The sequence below is a fragment of the Eulemur rufifrons genome, chromosome 19 (assembly GCF_041146395.1).
Source record: "Eulemur rufifrons isolate Redbay chromosome 19, OSU_ERuf_1, whole genome shotgun sequence".
NCBI lineage: Eukaryota > Metazoa > Chordata > Mammalia > Primates > Lemuridae > Eulemur > Eulemur rufifrons.
In genome coordinates this window covers 26,393,741-26,416,610 of record NC_091001.1, presented here as the reverse complement: position 1 = coordinate 26,416,610, position 22,870 = coordinate 26,393,741, and the positions used below count along the sequence as shown (strand labels likewise).

General features: G+C 34.4%; 1 protein-coding gene across 1 annotated transcript in view; it reads right to left on the bottom strand.

Moving 5' to 3' along the window:
• Positions 1 to 1,235: 1,235 nt before the first annotated feature.
• LCORL (ligand dependent nuclear receptor corepressor like) overlaps positions 1,236 to 22,870 on the bottom strand; it is a 161,592-nt gene continuing 139,957 nt past the window's right edge. The window contains exon 8 of the mRNA XM_069494347.1: positions 1,236 to 1,302. Coding sequence (XP_069350448.1) covers positions 1,289 to 1,302 — 14 coding nt within the window. The 3' untranslated portion in view covers positions 1,236 to 1,288. The remainder of the gene's footprint in view (positions 1,303 to 22,870) is intronic.

The window sequence follows — 22,870 nt, the reverse complement described above, 5'->3', positions numbered from 1 at the left end:
TGCATTCTGTTGGCTCTGTGTCTTCCTGTGCTTTAAATTCCTATGAGTTGTCTTTTGTTAAATCCCTGTCATTTTAAAAATTGGGGGGAGGGTAGGGAGAAAGAAAGACTGAAAAGGTACATAAAATGTGCTATAAGGAAAAGTCTTTAGAAACATAATAAAGTAAAATCCCATTTACACATGGCCAGGCCATCCAAAAGGAAAGGAGCCATGTTCTTTTATGGACCAACATACCAAAGCTTGCTTTCTGTAATATAAAAAAAATAAACTCAAGCACCAAACTTTTAGTGTTCCTACTATTTGATTTTTAGACACAATCATGTAGCCATTACTGAAGCTGTGCTTTGTACTATTAAGAGTTAAAGGTAGGGAATATTCTGCATCTAGAAGACATTCCTTTAAACTTTAAAATAAATGGCTAAAATACAGATGTAAATCCATTTATCATTTTTCATTTAAAACTGGTAACTTACAGAAACCAAACAGTATTCTTGTCTATCAAGAGGCACAGATTTGCTGAAGAGTAAACATGAAATTGTGCCATTGCTCTTACAGCCCACATACCATAGGTTTAAAATACAGAGAAAGAGAAGTATGAGCTCATTCTCCTGTGAATGGAAACATGCTACTTGATGATAGTAGACTATGATCAATTTCTTTTCTATACATATATAACTTTGAAAGAGATTTACTTCCAAGAGATACTTTTACCAATTTGCTTCGAGGTAGTTGGTATCCACCTGTTTTACAACTGTTCATGGGTCAGGTCATCATCACAAATCTTTACAATACTAGCTTTCTAAATCACACAATGTGTTATATATTAAAACTTTGTGCACAGAAATAAAACTGGGGACAATTATGTATTTAAACTTAGGGCATAAAAAACTCACAAAATACCATTAAAGAGAAACATCAAAATCTGTACTGCAAAATTCCACAATGGTCTGGTGTAAAACACGTAAAAAAAACATACAAAGAATATAATCAATGATTAATGCTAATGATTTAATATAAAGACATCACAGGACTAGAAATATTTCAAGATCAATTGATAAACGCTTATTGTTCAGCAGAAAGAACGCTGACATACAAAATAAGGATAGTGCAAGAACTGCATTCTATTTCTCTTCACTTTTGACATTTTGGTTATGAACTGTACAGCTCGCTAGAGATGCTGCTGTCAAATTGAGATTCCATTCAATGGGACGATTAAGGCACATCTTAATGGGGCTCAAAGGGCAACTTGCTGTATTCCCATCAGACAAATTCAGTTTCTCATCAGCTTTCATTTGTAGCATGCTGTAAGAAAAATTGTAAGGCATTTTAGTTTTACTTTAATTTCAGAAATTATCAATCTTATAAAAGAACATTCAGTAATATCATTGTTTGGACCACTAACCATTATCATAGATAAAACATTTACCATCCTGAAAGTACAAGAATTTTATCTCCTACCTCCTTACTGAACTGAATACAATGAAAAATGCCATGTAAGCTTGGTATCTTGAGAGGACACTCACCACTGGACAAAAAACTTCACTGCATATAAAAATTACATCACTATATATCAGAAAGGACATTATTTAACATTCTGAGCATGGCAGGATTCAACCATTTTAACTTGTCTTTTAATGGACCAGGACCAGAGCCACTTTGAGAAAAGAAGGAATTAACATTTGTTGAACGCCTTCTATGTTCTAGCCACATTCACATGTATCATCTCATTTGAATTTCACAAAAGCAAGGTTGGTATATTCATCCTCAAAATAAACAAAAAAATCATGTCTCAGTTAAATACAAATATGCAGTCACCTGCCTGGAATTAGAATACAGCTCTTACTCTTTCTCTTGTGCTCATCTACTAGATCTGTGATGAGGCAGGTAAGTCATCAGGAGTAAAAAATACGATTTTGATGGTGAAAGAGTAACAAGTTGTCTAGACTTGAGGCCAGCTCATCAGAGGAACACATACGGCATCCACTGAATACTAATTCTGGTTGCCTGGTTCAAAAAAATTTTATGTTAAAGGAAAAGTTGGCTTATTTGGATTTATACTAGGTTGGTCAGATTTCAACATTGTTCCCTAATGTACACCCTCTGTTTTGGGCAGACTGGACTGGTGTCTTAGTTCACAGACACAGTGGGGTCAGGAGTATAGTCCCTTCTGTTCCTGAATGTTGTTCCCACCTAAAGAATCTTGTCTTCCACCCTGCTTAAGCAAACCTTACCCATGCTTCAAAGCCTAACCCAAATCTCACATCTCTAAACTTGTTCTTAGTATTTAGTAAAACATTAATCTCTTCTAGATCTGAAGGAAAGAATGTTAACATTCTTTTTTTCTTTTCTGCTTAGTCTAATATCAATTCTGAAAACATTCTTACCTCTATTAAAATAAGCAATGCTGAATACACAGTACCTGCTCAAAAATTCAATAAATATAAAACTCATAGTAAACATGTGGGACAGAGTGCTACTCTTTAGAATAATAGAAACTTGAGCGTCAAAAGAGTAGTTAGTCCACCTATGTGTAAAGCACATGTAATTGCTCGTTGTAAATATCACTTATAATTCATGCCTTCAGAATGTTTATATTTAATAGGTTTCTATACATTGGTCATTTGACATATAACTGTGGTTAGCTCAATTAGACTACATCACTCCTAAGCTTTCTCCAACTGCAGGTGTACAAATCTATTAGTAATGAGCAAACAGGTATCTAGTATATGAGTGACATGACAGAGTTGGGAAGTCCAGCATTCAGACTCTAGTAGATCGCTCCTTGCAACCTCAACCGACTGACTCATTTGCCATTCAACAAGTCAAACTTGTTATTAACACCAGTATCATATTCTTCCCAGGAAAACAGTCCCACTTTAACTTCCACTTAATGACAGGGTTTCAATTTGTATAAGTTAGATACTAGACAAAATGACAAACTACCAGGAGCTTAGCACACATCAAAAATAGTGAATCATTTTTTAAAAACCAAAACATAGAGATGGTGATTAATAAATATTTAAAATAAATCATGGCTTGATATGTGACAAATGGAAGAAATCTAAATACAATATTCTTGTATCAGAAATCTGATTTTTGAAAAAATTTACATTGGTTGTTAGACTGAGGTCCTCAGGGACCTCAAGTTTTTGTTTTTCAAGTTAGCAAAACAGATAAAGCAGTAATATTTTCCTTCCTTCAAGGACTGCTAGTCTTCATATTTTTATTACTTGTATTTGCAAAGCAAAAGTGTTTCATGAACACCTTTCTGAGAAATTCTAAGGCAAGCTATAAAAATACAACTATTTTAATCAAAATAGCTTGGTAGGTAAGTATATGAAGTATTAAACTCAAAAAAAAGAAAATGAAGGCATAGCACAATAAATCATGGTCACAGATAAAAACAAATTTTGATTTTTTTGCTATTTGTTTGACCAAGATATATTCATCAGAGAATAATAATACTGTACTAACATTATTCTTTTCAATACCTTACGGCAGTTTTTTCTAAAGTAACTTTTCTAGACTGTTATACTACAAATTTGGGTACAGAGACCCTAGGGGTACATAAAACTATATGTATGGGAAGAAAATATCAATTAGTTATGAAAAGAACCAGATGTTAGTAATACACAGATTGACGTGTTTAATTCATAAATATACACTTTAAGAAAAACCAGTGGGTGTCCAAAATTTGGGTATTACTGATCTATGGAATTCTAAGGATAGAAGAACACAGCTATCTTTTGAAATGCTGGGACCAGAGGCATTGGAATATTAGAGCTAGAAAGGACCTTTCTAGAATTTTTTTTTTTAACAGATAGGGAAACTAAGGTATACAAAAATAAACTACCCTTTCCATGGTGTCTTAAAATCAGATGTATGTGGACTAATGAAAGAAACAACCTGGTTTTCTGATTAATCTAGTACTTAATCAGAGCACCTTTCAAGTCCATTTTCAATACCCGAGTCAGGTTATTTAACATTTATTGAGTACCTGATAGAAAGTACTTTTGGGATACAAAGATAAGGAAGACATAGTCCATGCTTTCAAAGAGTTTGTGGTCTAGAGGAAGTTTTAATAATTCTTTTATGTTTGGAAATTAAAATTTTGACCAGTTAGGTTCAATGTCAGAAATTTGTGGTTTAATCATACATTATACAGTTTGAAAGATAAATGTTGCTCAACTTTTCTTGACATAACTTAAAATTTTTTTTGTCTTTCACATGTTTTAAAATGGGTAATACATTTTTAAAATTAAAATCAATCAGTACAAAATGTTACACAATGAAAAGAAGTCTCTATTACTACTCCTAGTCCCTCTTCTGGGGCAACTATTATTACCATTTTCTTGTGTATTCTTCCAGATAGTCTCTTCACATTGAAATATGTACACATCTGTGTTTAAACTAACTCCCTTCCCCCTACACAATTCCATATACTGTTCAGGATCTTAATAAATATTTTTGATATTGTTTCATATCTGTACAATGAATACTTGATTCTTTTAACAGCTATATTCCACTCTGTGGATAAATTATAATTTATTTCATTAGTCCACAATTGACAGAGACTTTTTGGCAGTTCTATTGCATAAAATAGCAATGATGAATATTCTTGCATGTGAGCAAGCGTATCTATAGAGCTGATGATGTCTAGGAGAATAGCTGGACCAAAAGGCACTTTTAAAATTTTGATAAAAGTTACCAAAATGTCCTATATAGACTGTGTACCATTTTATATTCTGACCAACAATGTGTGAAAATGTCTTTCTTTCATCACACACTAGCCAATAATGTATAATAAAACTTACACATCTCTAAAAATCTGAAGGTTAAAAATTGGTATGCCATTGTTTTAATTTGCATTAATCTTATAAGAAAAGATAAGCATATTTTCATGATTTAGAAGCTTTTTGTATTTCCTCTTCTATATTCTTTGCCAGTTGAGATGATGATCTTGTCGATACGTAGTTACAAAAATTCTTTGTTCTATAGTGATTTACAATTCCACTCCCCTCCCATCCTGTCCAGTTTATTAGTTGTTTATATGTGCTTATGGTGACTTTGTTATAAATCCATTCTAAATTCTGTGTCAACAGATTTGTTAGTCTTACGGCTTCTTTGTTTTAAATCATGATTAGAAAGCCGAAGAAGCAGCATTTACGTCATCTGTGAGAATGTCATTATATATATCCATATCCTGTATTCTAATGAAAGCTCAGCATTAGTATATATGGTCATACTCTTGAGAGTACAGAGTTGGGGAAAAGAATGTAAAGACCTGGGTCCAAGTGCTGCCAATATTGATAATCAGCCTGTGACCTTGGACCACCTTAGCCTTCAGCCTCATTTTCTTCATCTGTAAAGAAAAAAAGTCACCTTCCCTACTTACCTTATAGAGTTGTTGTGACAATCTAATGAAAGCCAATTAATGTGCTTTAAAACCTTAAGGAGCTATATACAAATGCAAAGGTTTAGTTTACCATTGCATATTTTGGTGAAAGGAGAAAGTGGGAGGACAGGTACATATAAATAAGGCCTCTTCTCTCTCTGTCAAACTAGGAACCTAAATGGTAGGGGAAGGCTAAACAAGGTCTAAAATGGTTATCTGAACATCTAAGCCTAATTTCAAGATTGCAGTCCCTAAGATGGGACCAATACATGGACCCTAAGATGGAGTCCAGCTCTACCCTCCGAATGGAAGTTTATAGAGTATACGCATTTATAAAATGTAAAAGATGGAAATCTTTTGAGGGTCATGGAAATCCAATTATCATTTGTGATTTAATGACTACAAATGTAATACATCTAGCTCTAATAATTTAAACTTGTTTTACTTATCACTGGAGATATTGCGATGATTCATTTCTGTCATACAAACTTTAATGTTAGCTAGCCAACTTGCAGGAGACAAATTTTGGTGCAACCAAGACAAATCTGAAAATATCATTTATAGAACAATTGCTACATGCCACGCACTATGTTAAAAGGCTTTTTACATTGCCACATTCAATCCTAACAATCACCCACTGAAGCTCAGGGAAGTAAAATGACTTACCCAAGTCATATAACTACTAATAATAAATGGAAGTTTTCAGCGGCTATGATCTATTACCCTGTATGTACTGCATAGTAACTTTTAGATTGTTCTAATTCTGTCATGATTCTCCCTTCATGTTAGTACTCAATTATATATTTCTTCAGAATACTTAACATGTGAGATTATTATGAACAAGTGTGTGGTTTACAGGATTCAGAAGAAAAGGGCTACAGCTATACCCCTATCCAGGAAAGCTATATATTTAGCACATGAATTTTCCTCATGGTGTTAACCAAATAAGGCGCTATTACTTGTATCCTTCACTTCCTTAAGGAGAATAAAAGTGTTAGGGCATAGACTGACATGTTTTTGAGAGCTACCATATATTCCTTAAGAATTTCTGGAAACACAAGTTCATATTTTCAAAGGGAGAAGTGAACTGTGTGCACAGATAAACTGGATTCCGGTATAGGATTGGGACTTTGAATAGTTATTGTAATATACCAAACAGCATCAAATTTGAACTCATCTGTTTAAATCCATATTCTGCATGACAGTTTACTTTCCTCTGGAAATGGTGTCTTCTAAATGTTAATAGAGTAAAAATTCACTATTTTGGTTATTATGGTTAGCTCTATCCTGTAGCCTGGTGTCTCCACAAATCTTTTGAAACATCTTACAGGGTTGTTAAATGCACAAAACTAGATGAGAGAAACTTCATGAAGTAGATAAGTATATTCCCATATTTTTGATGCAATAAAAGTTATAAAAATTACAAGTCATTAGTCTGCTAGACTGATTGTGATGGTTCCTAGGTTCCAGGAAGTCTAGAGGCCCTTGCCACAAAGCAAAACGTTTTCAGTTCTATGAGGAGCCAGCAAGAGTTCATCAGCAGGTCTGTGTGGAGACTGCAGTCAGAATTTACTCGTCCTTCCCTCCAGCTCTTAACTAGTACCTACCTAGCATATTAGGAATATAAAAATGAATGTGATGGTGTCTGTCTTCAAGGGTTTTCCAGCTTGGTAAGGAGGCAGGGAGAGAAAGTATTCATATATTACCAGAATAAAAAAAACAGTATGCAATAAATACAAAAGAGTGACTAAGCACTAAGGTATTACAGAAAAGGGGAAGATTAATCCCCAGCAGAGTGAGGAGACTAGTGGAAGAAACATTTGAAAAAGGTCTTTAGAGATGAAGATTTTAGTAAATTGGAACAGAAGGAGGATTTGTAGAGCCTGAGTTCTGATCCTGAGTCCAATCACTGACCAGCTGAGTGGACATTCCTTAATCTTTCTAAGCTTTAACTGGAGAGTGAAGATTAAAGTCACCACCCCTTAATGGTAATATGATTAATAAATGAGTTTATGTAAAGCACTTTGTATAGAGAATGGAATGCATCTAAAATGCCTGGCCCACTGACTGGACACATAGTAGGAACTCAATAAATGTGAGTTAATGTTATACTATTAACAAAACATAAGAAAATCAAAAGGCACATGTGTCTTCATTGGGGACAAAATACGGCAGATTTGTGTATGATTTGTTTCTGCAATGTCCACCGTATTAGGTATTCCTATAATTTTTATAGACAGATAATACAATGATTTAGTTTGTGTAGACAGATAACACAACAGTATAATTTTGAATTCCTGGGCTTAAAGGGGGTCATATACAAGAACCATAAGATCTACTCAGGTAAATGTGGTTTGTCGAGGTGACCACAAGGTCTAAAATTTGAGTAAATCCTTTCTCTTGGTTGGCAAACAGCTAAGTTTAGATTGCACTTTTTTTTTTTTTTTTAAAGATAATTTATTCCAAGACTGAAATTTTCCTTCGGTAGGCTACTGATGTTAAAGGCTTTGGTAGATTCAGTGGGAGATTTTATAGATTTTTTTTTTTTTACTTGCTTATAATTATCCAATGTGACTACTTGGAGTAGAACAACATGGTGGTTAAGACCAAATCTTTGAAGTCCAATAGTCTTGGAATATAATCCTAAATTTGCAATTTACTATAGCCAATTTTAGGAAAATTATATTAATTTTTCTAAAATATAAAAATGACAAAGATTGGCATACTGGTAAGTGTGTTTAATAACTAGTAAGTGCTGCGACTATTAGAGCAAACCACGTTAGTCAAGAACTCATAAGAAAACATCCAGAATGGAAAGAACAGTTTTCTACTAAGAAATGGGGTATCTGAATTTTTAGTCAAATGGAAATGAGAGAAATTATAGTCAGATAAAGGGCACAAAATCAGTAGTCTTCAGAAATCAATGAACACAGTTTGTACTGCTATGCAATTTAGAAATGATTCTTGGACACATAGGAACAAAAAGACTTTTCCTGAATTTCTTAAAGAGCTTGTTTAATTAGTACGACACAAGTGAACTGTGCTTAAAGTAGTATATATGTAATGGGTATTCAAATATCTAATAAATATAAATATGATTCAGCTACCTTTATAAAAAGAATAAAGATAAGAAATTTTATTAATGTGAAATTAAAAGCAATTATAAAGTTATTGCCTGATATAATTTAGAATGTTTTGGGACCCTGTTCCCATTTGCCTTCTTAAGAACTTATTAATGATCATAATCCGCTTCCTCTCTTTTTTTGATATACCCTCTAGAGCAAATTGATTGCATTAATATGCCCAATTCTTTAGCCATCCCTAAATTCACTCTTTTTGCCTTATAATTTGGCAATGTCCTCCCATTCTGTCTTACTTATGTAATTTGCTCTAGCCAATGGGATGTTAGCAAATATGACAGAAGCTGAAGCTTGAGAAATGGCTTGGGCAAACCTGCTGGGTAGATGTGAGACACGTGGAGCAGAGATAAGCTGTCCCTCCCGATAGCCATCTAACAGCAAGACATGTGAGGGAACCCAGGCACGATCAGAAGAACATCCTAACCTTATTTACCAACTATAGACCCATGAGTGAAATAAATGCTTATTTATTTCAAGATAGTAAGTTTTGGGGTGGTCTGTAATACAGCAACAGCTAAAGAGACATCCCTTCTCAATTAAAACAACTAGAGGTCCCTTGTTCTTTAAAAAAACAAATAAAAACTAAGACTTTACTCAATCTTTCATTTTCCTTGAGTTAACACTCTAATCTCTAAAAGCTAAGGTTACTTTAATGAGTTATCCCTTACTTGCTATCACCATTTCCTTACCTACACATTCCTTAACCTACTAGAATCTGGCTTTCACTCCACGAAAACAACACTTACTAAAGCCAACAATTACCCTCACATTGATAAATCCAATGAACTTTACTTCTCTACCTTTTGCCCTCTTGGCAACATTCAACACTGCTGACCATTTCTTCTGCTATGGACTTGTGTTCCCCGTAAATTCATATGTTGAACCCCCAATGTGACTGTATTTGGAGATAGGGCCTGTAGGAGGTAATTAAGGTCATAAGGGTGGGACTCTAATCCAATGGGACTGGTGTCCTTGTAAGAGAAGGAGAAACCACCAGAGAGTCCTCTCTTCATGTGAGGACACAGTAAGAAGGTGGCTATCTACAAGCCAGGAGAGGAATCACCACCAGAAACTGAACCTGCTGGACCTTGACTTTGGATTTTCCAGCTTTTAGAACTGTTAGAAAATAAATTTCTGCTGTTTAAGTCATGTAGTCTGTGGCTTTTTTTTTTTTTTTTTCCTGTGTCTGGCAGTCCAAGCAGACTAAGGAACCCTCTCTTTCTTGAAACTCGCTTCTTTTGGCCTTTGAGAGAAAACATACCAGTGGCTTTCTTCTTGCCTCTTTCACTGCAAGTCATCCTACTTATTTGGGTAATGAATGTTGGAATTTCCTTTTTTTGTTGTTGTTGAGACAGTCTCACTCTGTCACCCGGAGTAGAGTGCAGTGGCTTCATCATAGCTTACTGCAACCTTCAACTCCTGGGCTCAAGAGATCCTTCTGCCTCAGCCTCCTGAGTAGCTATGACTACAGGCACTTGCCACAATGCCCGGCTGATTTTTTTGTATTTTTAGTAGAGAAAGGGTCTCCCTTGTGCACAGGCTGGTGTCGAACTCCTGAGTTCAAGCAATCCATCTGCCTCAGCCTCCAAGAGTGCGAGGATTAGGGCCAAATGTTGGAATTTCTCAAGGATGAGTTCTAGGCTTTCTTTTCTTATTCTATACCTTCCCTTTAGGGGTCCTTGTTCATACTCACAGTCACAGTCATCAGTGATGTCCTAGATATTTCTACTCCATCCATAGCTTATGCATAACTTATTCAGAAAGGATTTCCCTAACCTAATGCAGCTCCTCTTAGAAACTCCTTATGTCGTCCAATTTCATTAACACAGAATTCATCACCGTTTTGTTTTCTTTTTTATTGTTTTTCTCTCTCACTGAGAGACAAGCTTGATGGGAGTAGAGATCCTTGTTGATCTTGTTCGGCATTTTACCTGTAGTACTCAGTATATAGAAACTAGACAAATATTTGTTGAAAGAATAAATCTAGGAGTTCTGCTTCTGGCCATAATGAAGTAACAGAGATCAGATTGACCCTCTCACTTTAAACAATTTAAAAAAAGATAAAATATAGGAAATAATGGTTTTAAGACACTGGATGACAGGAAGTGCAAGATGACAGTGATCCCTGAAAGAAGGGAAACAAAAGGGACACCCTAAAAACCACTCTAGCTTACTGCCTGAAAGTCTCCGGTCTGCATGGTAGACAGAGGAACCCAAGAGAGCATGGAAATACTCCTGAGCTGAGGAGAGAGTTTGGAGAGAGAGAGAGAGAGAGAGAGAGAGAGAAAGAATGGAAAAACTTCCTAACACATGGGGCATTTAGTAGTGTCCTTAAGCAGATATTGGAATTGCCTGGATGGCTTCTATAGTGCGGTCAACTTAGCCCTAGAGCAGGGCTTCTCAACCTCAGCTCCACTGACATTTGAGGCCAGATAATTCTTTGTTGTGGGGGTCTGTCCTATGCATCATAGAATGTTTAGTAGCATCCCTGGACTCTATCCACCAGATGCCAACAGCACCCTCTAAACATGAAAATCGAAAATGTCTCCACACATTACCAAATATCCTCTGTGGGGCAAAATCACCCCTAGTTGTGAACTAATGTTGTGGACTAAAAGCTCTTCTGGCTCTGCCTCACAATGTACAAAAGTGAGACTTATAAGAATCAAAATGTTTCTCAATTAGTTAGCAGTGTCCCAGAACAAAGCCCCAAAACATTTAAAGCATTACAAAAAAATTCAGTGTACAACAATGTAAAATTCACAGGGCTTGGCATCAAAAATTACCAGTCATGCAAAAAATAAGAAAGTAGGATCCATAATGAGAGCAAAAATCATTAACAGGAACAGATAAATAAGTAACACATTATAAAATTACTACGTGAGAATGTTAATGCAGGTATTTGAAATACACTCCATAAGTTCAAGAAGTTGAGAAAGCACGAGCATGAGGACAAACATGGTACATACAAAGGAGACTAAATTTGAACTTCTGGAGATGACAAATACAATTTATGAAACTAAAAATATCCTGGATGGTATTAACAGAACATCAGACTATGTCAAAGAAATGGTTAGTGAACTTAAAATCATAGGAATAGTACTATCCAGAATGAAAAAAAATGAGATAAAAAAGTGAACAAACATGAATAGAGTGATCTGTGGGATAAAAATATTAGGTCATTAAACATGAAATGTCTGATTTCAAATCAAAAGTGTAGTTTATTATCTCTCAAACAAGAAGCAGTACAATTAATCAAAGCATGCACCTAAACTATTGATACAGTTTTGCCATCTTAACAGTAGCTTGTTTATACCAGCAGCAAAGAAGCCTGGAGGTGTTTTCCAAAGCTTGTTGAGAATGTTTTTCCTTGTAAGAAGTGGTCCAAAGCCTGGAAGAAGTGGTAGTCAGTTGGTGCAGTCTGGTGAATATGTTGGATGACAGAGACTTTCCAAGTTCAGCTTTTGTAGTTTGAGCAGCGTTGTGGTTGAACGTTGTCTTGCAAGAGGATTGGCCTGTCTCTATTGACCAATCTCAGCTGCTTAATCACAAGCATCCTCATCATTTCGTCCATTTGGTTGCAGTAGACATCTGCTGTAATTGACTGACCAGGTTTCATGAAGCTGTAGTGGATAATACCAGCGCTGGACCACCAAACAGACACCATTAGCTTTTTTTGATGAATATTCAGCTTTGGACTGTGTTTCAGTACTTCTTTATCCAACCATTGTGCCAAACACTTATCAAAAAGAATCCATTTTTCATCACACGTAACAATACGGTGTAGAAATGGTTCACCTTTATGTCGAGACAGCAAAGAAAGGCCAGCTTCAAGACGATTTCTCTTCTGATGCTCATTTAATTCATGTGGTACTCACCCATCTATGCAGCTTCTTTATCTTGTCCATTTGTTTCAAATGGTCCAATATTGTGGAATAGTAATGCCAAACCTTGCTGCTAATTCATGAGTCGGTTGAGATGGATTCACTTCCACTACAGTCATTGGCACATCCTTCCCAAACACTTTGTTGATATTTAGAGCCATCTGCGCTGCATTGGTTCCATGATGGAATTCATACTTGAAAATAACACAAAGTTTTGACTTATCCATAGTTCCACAAAAATTGCTCTAAAAAAATTTGAAAGATAAGCACAAGCTAAAACGTGCATTTGCAAGACAGAGGATGTATCTTCACAATAAAAATAAAACAAGAAGTGTTAAAGTGAAATGTCAGAGATACTAACTGTCAAAATTAGTACTTAAGGACATTTCATACTTAATAACCTAATGCATGTGACTGAAATCTCAGAAAGAGAGTGGAAAGGGACAGAAGTATATATAAGAAAGTAATGGCTAAAAAATGTAAAAATGTGATGAAAACTATAAACTCACATATTCAAGGAGGTCAACAAACCCCAAGCAGAATATACATGAAGGCAACCATGCCAAGTCCCTTTATAATCAAACTGCTAATAACCAGAGATAAAGAGAAAATCCTAAATGCACCCAAAGGAAATGAAATATTACATACAGAGGAGTCAAATATAAGAATGACAGCACGTCTATCTTCAGAAATACGACAAGCTAAAAGACAGTGGAGCAACATCTTTCAAATACAGAGGATCTCTGACTTATGGTTCAACTTAACAATTTTTCAATTTTACAATGGTGTGAAAGTGATAGGCATTCATCAGAAATTGTTCTTTGAGTACCCATACTACCATTGTTTTTCACTTTCAGTATTCAATAAATTACATGAGATACTGAAAACTTTATTATAGCATAGGCTTTGGGTTAGATGATTTTGCACAACTGTAGACTAATGTAAATGTTTTGAGCACGTTTAACATGTAGGCTAGGCTAAGCTATAATGTCTGGCAGGTTGGGTGTATTAAATACATTTTGACTTATGCTATTTTTAAATTATGATGGATTTATCAGGAACTAACCCCATTGTAAGTCAAGCAGCATCTGTACTAAGAGAAAAATATGGTCAAATTTGAAGTCCACATTCAGGAAAAATATCTTTCCAAAAAAAGTGAAATAAAGACTTTCAGATATACAAAAACAAGGCTGAGTGAAATGATCAACAGCAGACCTTCACTACAAGATATGTTAAAGGAAGTTATTCAGGCATAAGGAAAGATATCAGATGGAAATCTGGATCAGTACAAAAGAAGGAAGAGCACCAGAAATGGTAAATTTGTGGAAAAAAGTACTTATTTTTCTATTTTAAAAATCTCTCTAAAAGATAACAGTATAAAGTAAAAATAATGGCTATGTATTATGGGGGTTATAACATTTACAGAAGCAAAATGTAAGAGGCAATAGTACAAAGACTTGGAGGGAGGAAATGCAAATGTATGGCTGTAAAAATCTTAAGTTATCCATGAAGTGATATAATATTATTTGAAAGTATACTCTGATATGTTAATGATGTACAGTATGAACCTTACAGTAACTACTTTTTGAAAAGCAAATTAAGAGATTAAATAAAATAATAAAACACACTGGATTGATCCAAAAGGCGTCAGGAAAAGAGAAAATTGGGGAAGAAATAATAGGTAGGATAAACAGAAAATAGAAAGATTGCTGATTTAAGCCCAATCATATGAATGGTCAAATTAAATGTAAGTGGTCTACTAAAAGGCAGAGATTGTCAGATTGGATAAAAAAAGCAAGCCTCAACTATATGCTGTCTAAAAGAAACTCGCTTGAAATATAAAGACACAAATAGGTTAAAAATAAAAGTATGTGAAAAGATATACTATGAAAACACTAGTGAAAAGTAAGCTTGAATGACTATAATAGTACCAGATAAAACAGATTTCAGAGTAATGAACATTTGCAGGGATAAAGAGGTTTATTTTATAATGATAAAGGAGTCAATTCATCAAAAGTATGTAAAAATACTAAATGTGTATGCACCTAATTATAGAGCAGCAAAATTCATGAAGCAAAACCTGACAGAACTGAAAGGATATAGAGAAGAATTCACAATCATAGTTGTAGATTTTGACACCCTCTTTCAAGACTAGATAGAACAAGTAGACTGAAACTCAATTAAGAATGGAAAAGAGTTGAACAGCACTATCTACCAACTTGCTTAACTGACACTGATAGACACTCAACAGCAGCAGAATACACATTATTTTTAAGAATCTACAAAACATTTACTAAGATTTGGATAGATTCTGGGCCATAAAATAAATCTCTGTAAATTCAAAAAGATTGAAATCATACAAAGAATATTTTACAACTACAACAGAATTGAATTAGAAATCAGTAACAGAAAGTGTCTGGAAAATCCCTAAATATTTGGAAACTAAACAGCATATGTCTAAATAATCCATGGATTAAACAAGAAATCACAAGAGAAATTAGAAAATACTTAGAATTTAATGAAAACGAAAATGAAAACATAGGAGAGCAAACTTTGTCGGATATAGCTAAAGTAGTGCTTAGAGGGAAATAAATAAACTTATGCTCGTATTAGTAAAGAATTAAGCTTCTTTCCAACACTACAACACTTTATACCAGTGGTTCTCAAAGTGTGGTCTGTGGACCAGCAGTGCAAGTACCACTTGGGCTCCACTCCATACCTACTCAATCAAACTCAGTGGGTATAGCCCAACAATGTCTTTTTTCTTCTTCTTTTTTTTTTTTTAAACAAGCCCTCCTGGTGATTTTGATGCACACTCTAGTTTGTGAACCACTGTTCTAAAGTAGAAGAGTTCTCATCTGGGCTACCACAATGGTCTCTGACTTCACTCTTGCTCTACATCCTTCATTCTTCACAATGCAAACACAAAGATCTTTTAGCAAGGAGAATCTGATAACATCATATACCTTCTCCAACCACTTCCAATTGTAATCTGTACTCCACGTGGAATGAGAAGCTACCGAAAGTACATAAACTTCTACGCATGGTTTACAAGAACCCGCACAGTCCATTCCTTTACTTATTATTTCCCAATCCTCAGCAACCTGACATCCTCTCTTCCTTTCTCTCTTAACACACTGGCCATGTCTTATCCCTCTAACCTGCCAAGAATCTCACACTTCAGCATTTTCTCACATGCAATTCCTTCTTCCTATCAAGTCATTCCTATCCTACTGCTTCTCTGCCACTTGGCCTAGTTAATTCCTACTCACCCATCACAGCTCCGCTTAAAGGACATTTTCTTAAGGAAGTCTTCTCTCACTTGACAAAATGTCCCTATAATAAATTCTGATAGCACCACATACTAATTGAGAACTTACCAGATTTGTGTAATTATTTACTCAATGTCTGTCTCTCCAAAAAAACTTGAGCCATGAGGGCAGGTACTGTATCTGGTTTTGTCTCTCATTATTTCCCATTGTCTATCATACTACCTAACACATAGGAGATAAACATTTTTGAATAACTTAATTGAGTATACAGATATAGGCTTTAGAGTATGGCCTTCTATGCTTCTATAACACAGAAATAAAGTAGTAAACAAATGTATTTTCCAAGTTGCCTGGAACTACGAAAAAGAAGCCAAGGTTCAGTTTAAAATACAACAAATACAAACAAGAGAAAAAAAGCAGCAAGATGAAATCATTCAGACACCTACCCTGCCTTCTTTTTTCCTTTCTTCTTCTTTTTTTTTTTTTTGGTTTGGTAATTAAACTGTAGGTGAAGTCACTAGGCTTAACATTATGATAATTACAGAATATTCAGCTTCACAACAAAGAGAACTATTTACTGCCCAGGAAAAATGAGGGGAAAATATGGTAGCCAGGAGAGCTGAGCTGAACTAAGAATTTTGAATTCTTAAGTGAAGAAACAGAGAAGGAAGAAAACAGGAGGAGAAAAAGAAGGGAACAACTGGACCTTGAGGCAGGAATTTATCATGGTATGAAGCATTAAAATTAATCTCTTCCTAACAGATAGTAGCAGCTGGTTAAGGAAGAAAAGGGTGACCCTTGAACTTACCTCAGATAGAGAAAGCAGGTCGGGAGGCTGTAGGGAGAGAATAAAGATTTACAAAACAGAATAAAACTGGAGCTCATGGCTTCCCCAGCACCACTCTGCTGGATAGACAGATACTGTCCCATAGAGATAAAACAAAAAGAACTAACACATCGAATACACTGCATCATGTTGGAGAAGGGAGTGGATGGGGTGTTGGGGATGAACAGGACAGAATGATCTTAATCTATTTAAGGTTAAATAGATTTTATATTAAATTCTTTAAAAAGCCTATACTTTATTCACTTTTTTCTAGCCACCTCATATCAAAATTGTAGTGATATAAACAGGGGTCAGTAAACTTTTTCTCCAAAGGGCCAGGTAGGAAATATTTCAGACTTTGTGGGCTTTATGGTCTCTGTTATAACTACTCAATTTACCTTCAGTAGCACAAAAACAGCAATAGACAATATGTAAGTTTAAGAGCACGGCAGTGTTCAACAAAACTTTATTTATAAAACAGGCCATGGGACAGACTTCCTGATTTAGAGAATTCTATGTTCAAAAATACTTCTGTATTCTACAACCACTAGTATGGTGAATTAACCAAATTATCTTTCTTCAAGTTATACTAAGTCTGTTGCCAAAGTAAAAACAAACTGAAATATCTTTTAGGTGAGTTCCTTGAATTTCTTTGTGACTCTGATATTGAATAGAATGCTTGGTAAATCAAAAGAAAAGGTATCCAATGTTTGCTGAATAAGTTGAATGGTTTTCTATGAAAGATATGGGGCAATTAATAAAACAGAATATCCTGAAAACTCAGTAATGGTTGAGAAAGTAACAGAATATAAAACGTTCAAGAAAAACTCTAAGAAAAATTACCAAGACAAAGATTGTCAAAGTAGTTGTTATATATTTTATATTTTATATATATTATGGCAAAAGCTAACCTAAAACTCTTCACTTTACTCAATTTCTAAGAAAATTAGGGGAATTTGAGGAAAATTATAGGGTAAAACTCAATTGTAAACAGAATAGATATTTTAAAAATTTCTTATTTCATTAGAATACCTTAAGTAACAGAATCAACTTTTACTAGACTTACTTATGGCACTGGCAATTAGCAAAGCAGCAATATGAAACCCATATGAAAAAGAATGTCACATGAATTAATTTTTACATTAATCTATCTTCATTTCATCCGTTTTTGAGGAAATTAATGCTACAGATATATGCTTGAGGAAACACTGATCTTGTATATTTTCTTAGGTTCATAGTAAGAGATTTTTCATAGTTTATAATATAGATAGTAAGGCCTCATGAATTGACTGCTACCACAGCTTTTCTGTTCTTTACTCAACATGAAAAAAAAACAACTAACATACAAAAATACAAAAGACTGATCAGAACGTGAACATATTTGGCTTAAAGATATTTACTACAGCATTGTTTTAATGGGGAATGTTAATAAAGTACTTACAATATAATTTCGATTACCCTAACTTAATTTATGTACAACATGAACAAATCTAATATATAAATTAATACTTTTGCAGTTGTTACATTCTGGGAATATCATAGAAAAATATAGAGACTCTTTAGCAGGAAACTATGTAGAGTACTATATCTAATTATGTTCCCCATATAGTATTCTGTAGGATATAAACATTTGTAATTTTATACAGAGTTTGGGGAATGAAAATTAACATGCTAATGGGGCACTGCGACTCAGTAAGAACAGGTAAGAGAAAGGGGCATTCCCAATCTTATCTGACCACAGAACCCTTTGCACACAGAGCATCTTGCGGGGCGGGGGTGGGGGTGGGGGGTGTTCCCTGGAATCCATCTGCAGGATGCTCATGTAGCAAACTAGAACAAGGTGACACTGGATCACCTGGAAATGTTTTTCTATCAAAATCAAATTTAGAAAATCATCTACTCTATGCTTCATAGTTTTTCTAATAAATGATAATTATGATGTTAAATAACAGCACATGAAAAACTCTAAATTTGATACGATAATGTCTAAGGATATTCTGTGCAATGGGTGGTGTCAACCATACTAATTTTTAAAAAAACATTGTGTTGAATGTTCAAAATATATGGTAAAACATTCATAAGCAAGATCGCAGTCTTGGTTTCAGGTAGTTGAAGGAGTATATTACTTATTTTAAAATCACTTCATCAGTTATAATCCTATGTGAAAACCAGAATTCTGAATAGGAAAAAATGTGTATTCAGTTATTTTTGAGGACAGATGACAAAACAAGTTGACAAACTGAACATTTTTTTTTCAGTCATGTCAGAATCTAATTCAAAGTATCAAGTGAATTATGAATTTTTATGGGAAAATTTAATGTTTTAGGATGAGTACTATTAGTATAGTAGCTTCAAGTCCACATTAAGTTATTTTTGTCTTAAAATTTTCTTCAGAGGTGTCTAAAGTCCCCTTATTTACCTCTAGATATTTATCAATTAGGAAAAGGCATATGTTTGCTTTGAGAACTCAAAAGACACTGCTATTAAAAAGGTCTATAGTGTTATTTTCAGTAGTCACATTCCATTTTTAGCCATTATTACCTCAAAAATTATCTGCTGCAACTGGCACTTCACATATCCCATTTCCTGTCCTCCACCCCCAAAATCTATATTGCATGTTGCTATTAGGAAAGATTCTCTGAACTCTACTTTGATCATATAGCTTCTTACTAGTCACAGAATGAATACATTCTTAGCTTGATCTCTTTGTCTTTCTATTATACCCATTTGGTGAAATCAACTACTATTAAATTTAAGGGCCCACCTTTCTCCAAGCTTACATCCTGGCAGCTGAGATAAAACCACACAGCTATTGAATCCTGTATTTCTCAAGACAGCTATTTCAAACCTATCCACATTCCCCAATTACCCAATCCCACCATACTACTCTTAGATTATCTCTTGATTCATAGAAAATGGACTCTAATATCTCAATATTCTGACTACAAATTACTGCTTTGCATCCCTAAATATTGTTCATATTGTTCTCACAACCTTCTTGTTTTAAGAGAAAAGTGACCCTTCTGGTCAAGACCAATCTCTCTAACAATGCCCCAGATCCCACACCTAATAATCAACGTAGGGGCTTCACTCCATTTCCACTGCTTGCTATCTCATTTCTGTATCTTCAACCTTTTATTCTCGACTGGCCTCTTCCCACTGGAATGTAAATATATTCTTTTTCAAACCTGCCTTCAACTCCAGCTTACTCTAGCTACCTCTCTATTTCCTCTCCATCTATAGCCACTTACAGCATTTCTGTGCTAATTTTTATTTCTTCTTCCTACAATTACTCATCTAGCATCGAATAAGATTTCTGGCTCTATTATTAGTTCACCAAAGCTGCTCTCTCCCAAATCACTAGGTAACCTCTTGCTGCTATATTCAATGGAAGTTTCAGGGCTCACCTTAACTGACTCCTTATCAACAATTTACACTGCTGTCTTCTCCCTTCTTAAAACACATTTCCATTCATCACACTCTTCAGGCTTTCCTCTTACCTCTTGACAACTCCCATCAGTCTCCTTTTCCCTATATCGTTGGGGCTCTGAGATCCTAGGCTCTTTCAATCTTACACTGTCTGTTCCACTTTCTTGGCTTCAATTATTTGCTGACTTCCAAATCTTTATCTCAGCTCAGGCCTCTTTCCTGGGCAACAGATCCAAACTACCTAACTGCTTCCTAAATATCTTTTCTTGGATATCTCACTAGATACCTCAAACCCCTTACGTCTAAAACTGAACCCCGTAAGAGCATTCTCTCTCAGTGAATCTTACTATCATTTACCGAGATGTTCAAGGCAAAAACCTGGATGTTATCCCTTTATTCCTCTACTCTCTAAGACAATGATTTTACTTCATAGCTTTCTCTCAAATCTATTCTTTTCCATTAATAATACTATTAGGGCTTCAAACATTTTTTATAAAGGTGATATTGTTCTATGAAAAATGAAAAAAAATATTTTTAATTTTGTTAACTGATATTGACCTCAAAATTTGGGCTATGATTCCCTCAGTAGCTTTATCTTCTACCATTTTCCTACTCCCCCCCAACCCATGATTCCTATTTTATGTCTCAGTTCTAATAAATTATTCAATATTCCAAATAAGTTTGCTTTCTTTTGTTACCCAAATTTTCCACATGTAATTTGCTCTGCCTGAAATACTCCTCTTTTGACAACTTCTTTTTTTTTTCTTTTTTGAGACACAGTCTTGCTCTGTTGCCCAGGCTAGAGTGCCATGGTGTCAGCCTAGCTCATAGCAACCTCAAACTCCTGGGCTCAAGTGATCCTCCTGCCTCAGCCTCCCCAGTAGCTGGGACTACAGACACGCGCCACCACACCTGGCTAATTTTTTCTATTTTTGGTTGCCCAGCTAATTTTTTTTTCTATTTTTAGTTGAGACGGGGTCTCATTCTTGCTCAGGCTGGTCGATTTCTAATATCTAGGCATCCTTCAAGCCTCAGTTTAGATGTGACAATGTAGGAATCCTTCCCTAATTCCCTAAGTTGAGTTCAATTTCCCTCCTATGTACTCCCACAATCCATCTTTCTCTCTGATTATAGCACTCATCCTACTGAAATTGCTAATTCATTTTTCTATCCTCCATGAGATAGATGGTGAGCTCCATAAGAGCAAAAATCATGGCTTTAACCATTCTATCCCCTTAAAACATAAAATCCCAGTTAAAACATAAAATATATTCTATGGAATAAATAAATGATGTAGGTCTTGTTTTCTCACTTAGATGGAAAGGGAACTAAGAGCTGTAGGCATTCATTAAATATTTTTGAACTAAAGAATAGAATGGAATTGCATTTCCTCTTCCTCTTTTCCATGTTTATGCTTGACATACACAGCAGTTGAAATATGGTAAAGTACAAATTTAAAAACTCCTATGTATTAAACTATGTCTGGACAGTTAATCTTAAAATGTACAAAAAACAAGACATTCATGGTAGAAGCAAAACTTTTCATCAATAGAAATATTCCAAAATTTCATTACATATATTGCCCTAAAAATTTTTCTAGAAAAGTCCTGTTGTTAAAAGTCTCTTACGTCACCAGTCACTAATTATTATATGACGAAAAAAAACACATATGAAATAATGAGTTTTAGCATCATTTCTAAAAGGGCAAAAAGAAGTATGAAATACCAAGAATAATGAGAAAAAAAAAAACTTTAAGAAAACATTTAAAAATCAGGTAAATATAACAAATATTACTATAAATATAACTTTATAAGAATAATGTCCTTGAGTGATTAAAAAAAGAATGTTAAAAAAATAAAGAAGGAAAGTTATCAGTAAAAGATAAATAAAACTTTAAGCAGAACAGGAAATAGTACTAGTAATTTTAAAAATGAGAAAGATGAAAAACAATTCTTTGTATAATACTAAAAAAATAAAAGGATTTTGGAATTAATTTGAAAAAGTAGTAATTAGGCATCTTCCATCTTACTTTTCTAGAATGATTTCATATTTATTTAGTGGGGTAAAGAATCATGTTAAAATAAACTTTAGCATTATTTCTTAGGAAGACACAATGATTAAGAAACTAAAAGGACAAAATACGGTTCTGTTGTAAAGTGAATTAATGTAAAATACCTTAAACTGGAACAGCATGAAATGAGGATGACTTAAAGAATTAAAAATGAAACTATACATTTTATTTTCCATTCATGACAGTCTTTACAAAATGTGTGCATATTTTTAGGTGAAGTTTTTAAAAAAATCACTATCAGGTTTTTTCCCTTTTTTTCCTGACGTGTCATTTCTTATGTTATTTTTATTTACCCTGAGGGCAAGAAAGAAAGGTCATTTTTTTTTTTTAGTTTTGATTCATTTTTTATAATGTAGATTCTACTTGACCACCTTTAAAATTTTACGCATTTCATGTTAGATTTGTGAAATTTTACTCACTACATGCTAGATATTATTGAAATAAGCATTTTAAGGTTATTCAGTTAAATAATTGAGTTTTTGAGGCCACAAAAATTATTAACCTATTAAAAGTCTAGAATTTACTGCTTTTAATATTTTAAGACCTGCTATTACTTATTTTAGCTTTTAAATTAGTTTTATAAAAGGTAACAAAAATAAAGCCACCAATACTTTCCCAACCTTCAAAAAATACCCCTAAAAAAGATAATATAACAAGGCAACCATATGATAAAATATCCTTAAATTGCCAAATGTAACTTGGCACTCTTTCATGTTAAGGAAGAAATTTAATAAGCACTCCTACACTCCTAAATATCCTGCATTGTCCAGCACCTATCAATAAGCAGAGTTGTACATGCCGGCAACTACACTGTTCCTACGGTATTTTTGCTAGGTTCTAAAGGTTAACAGTC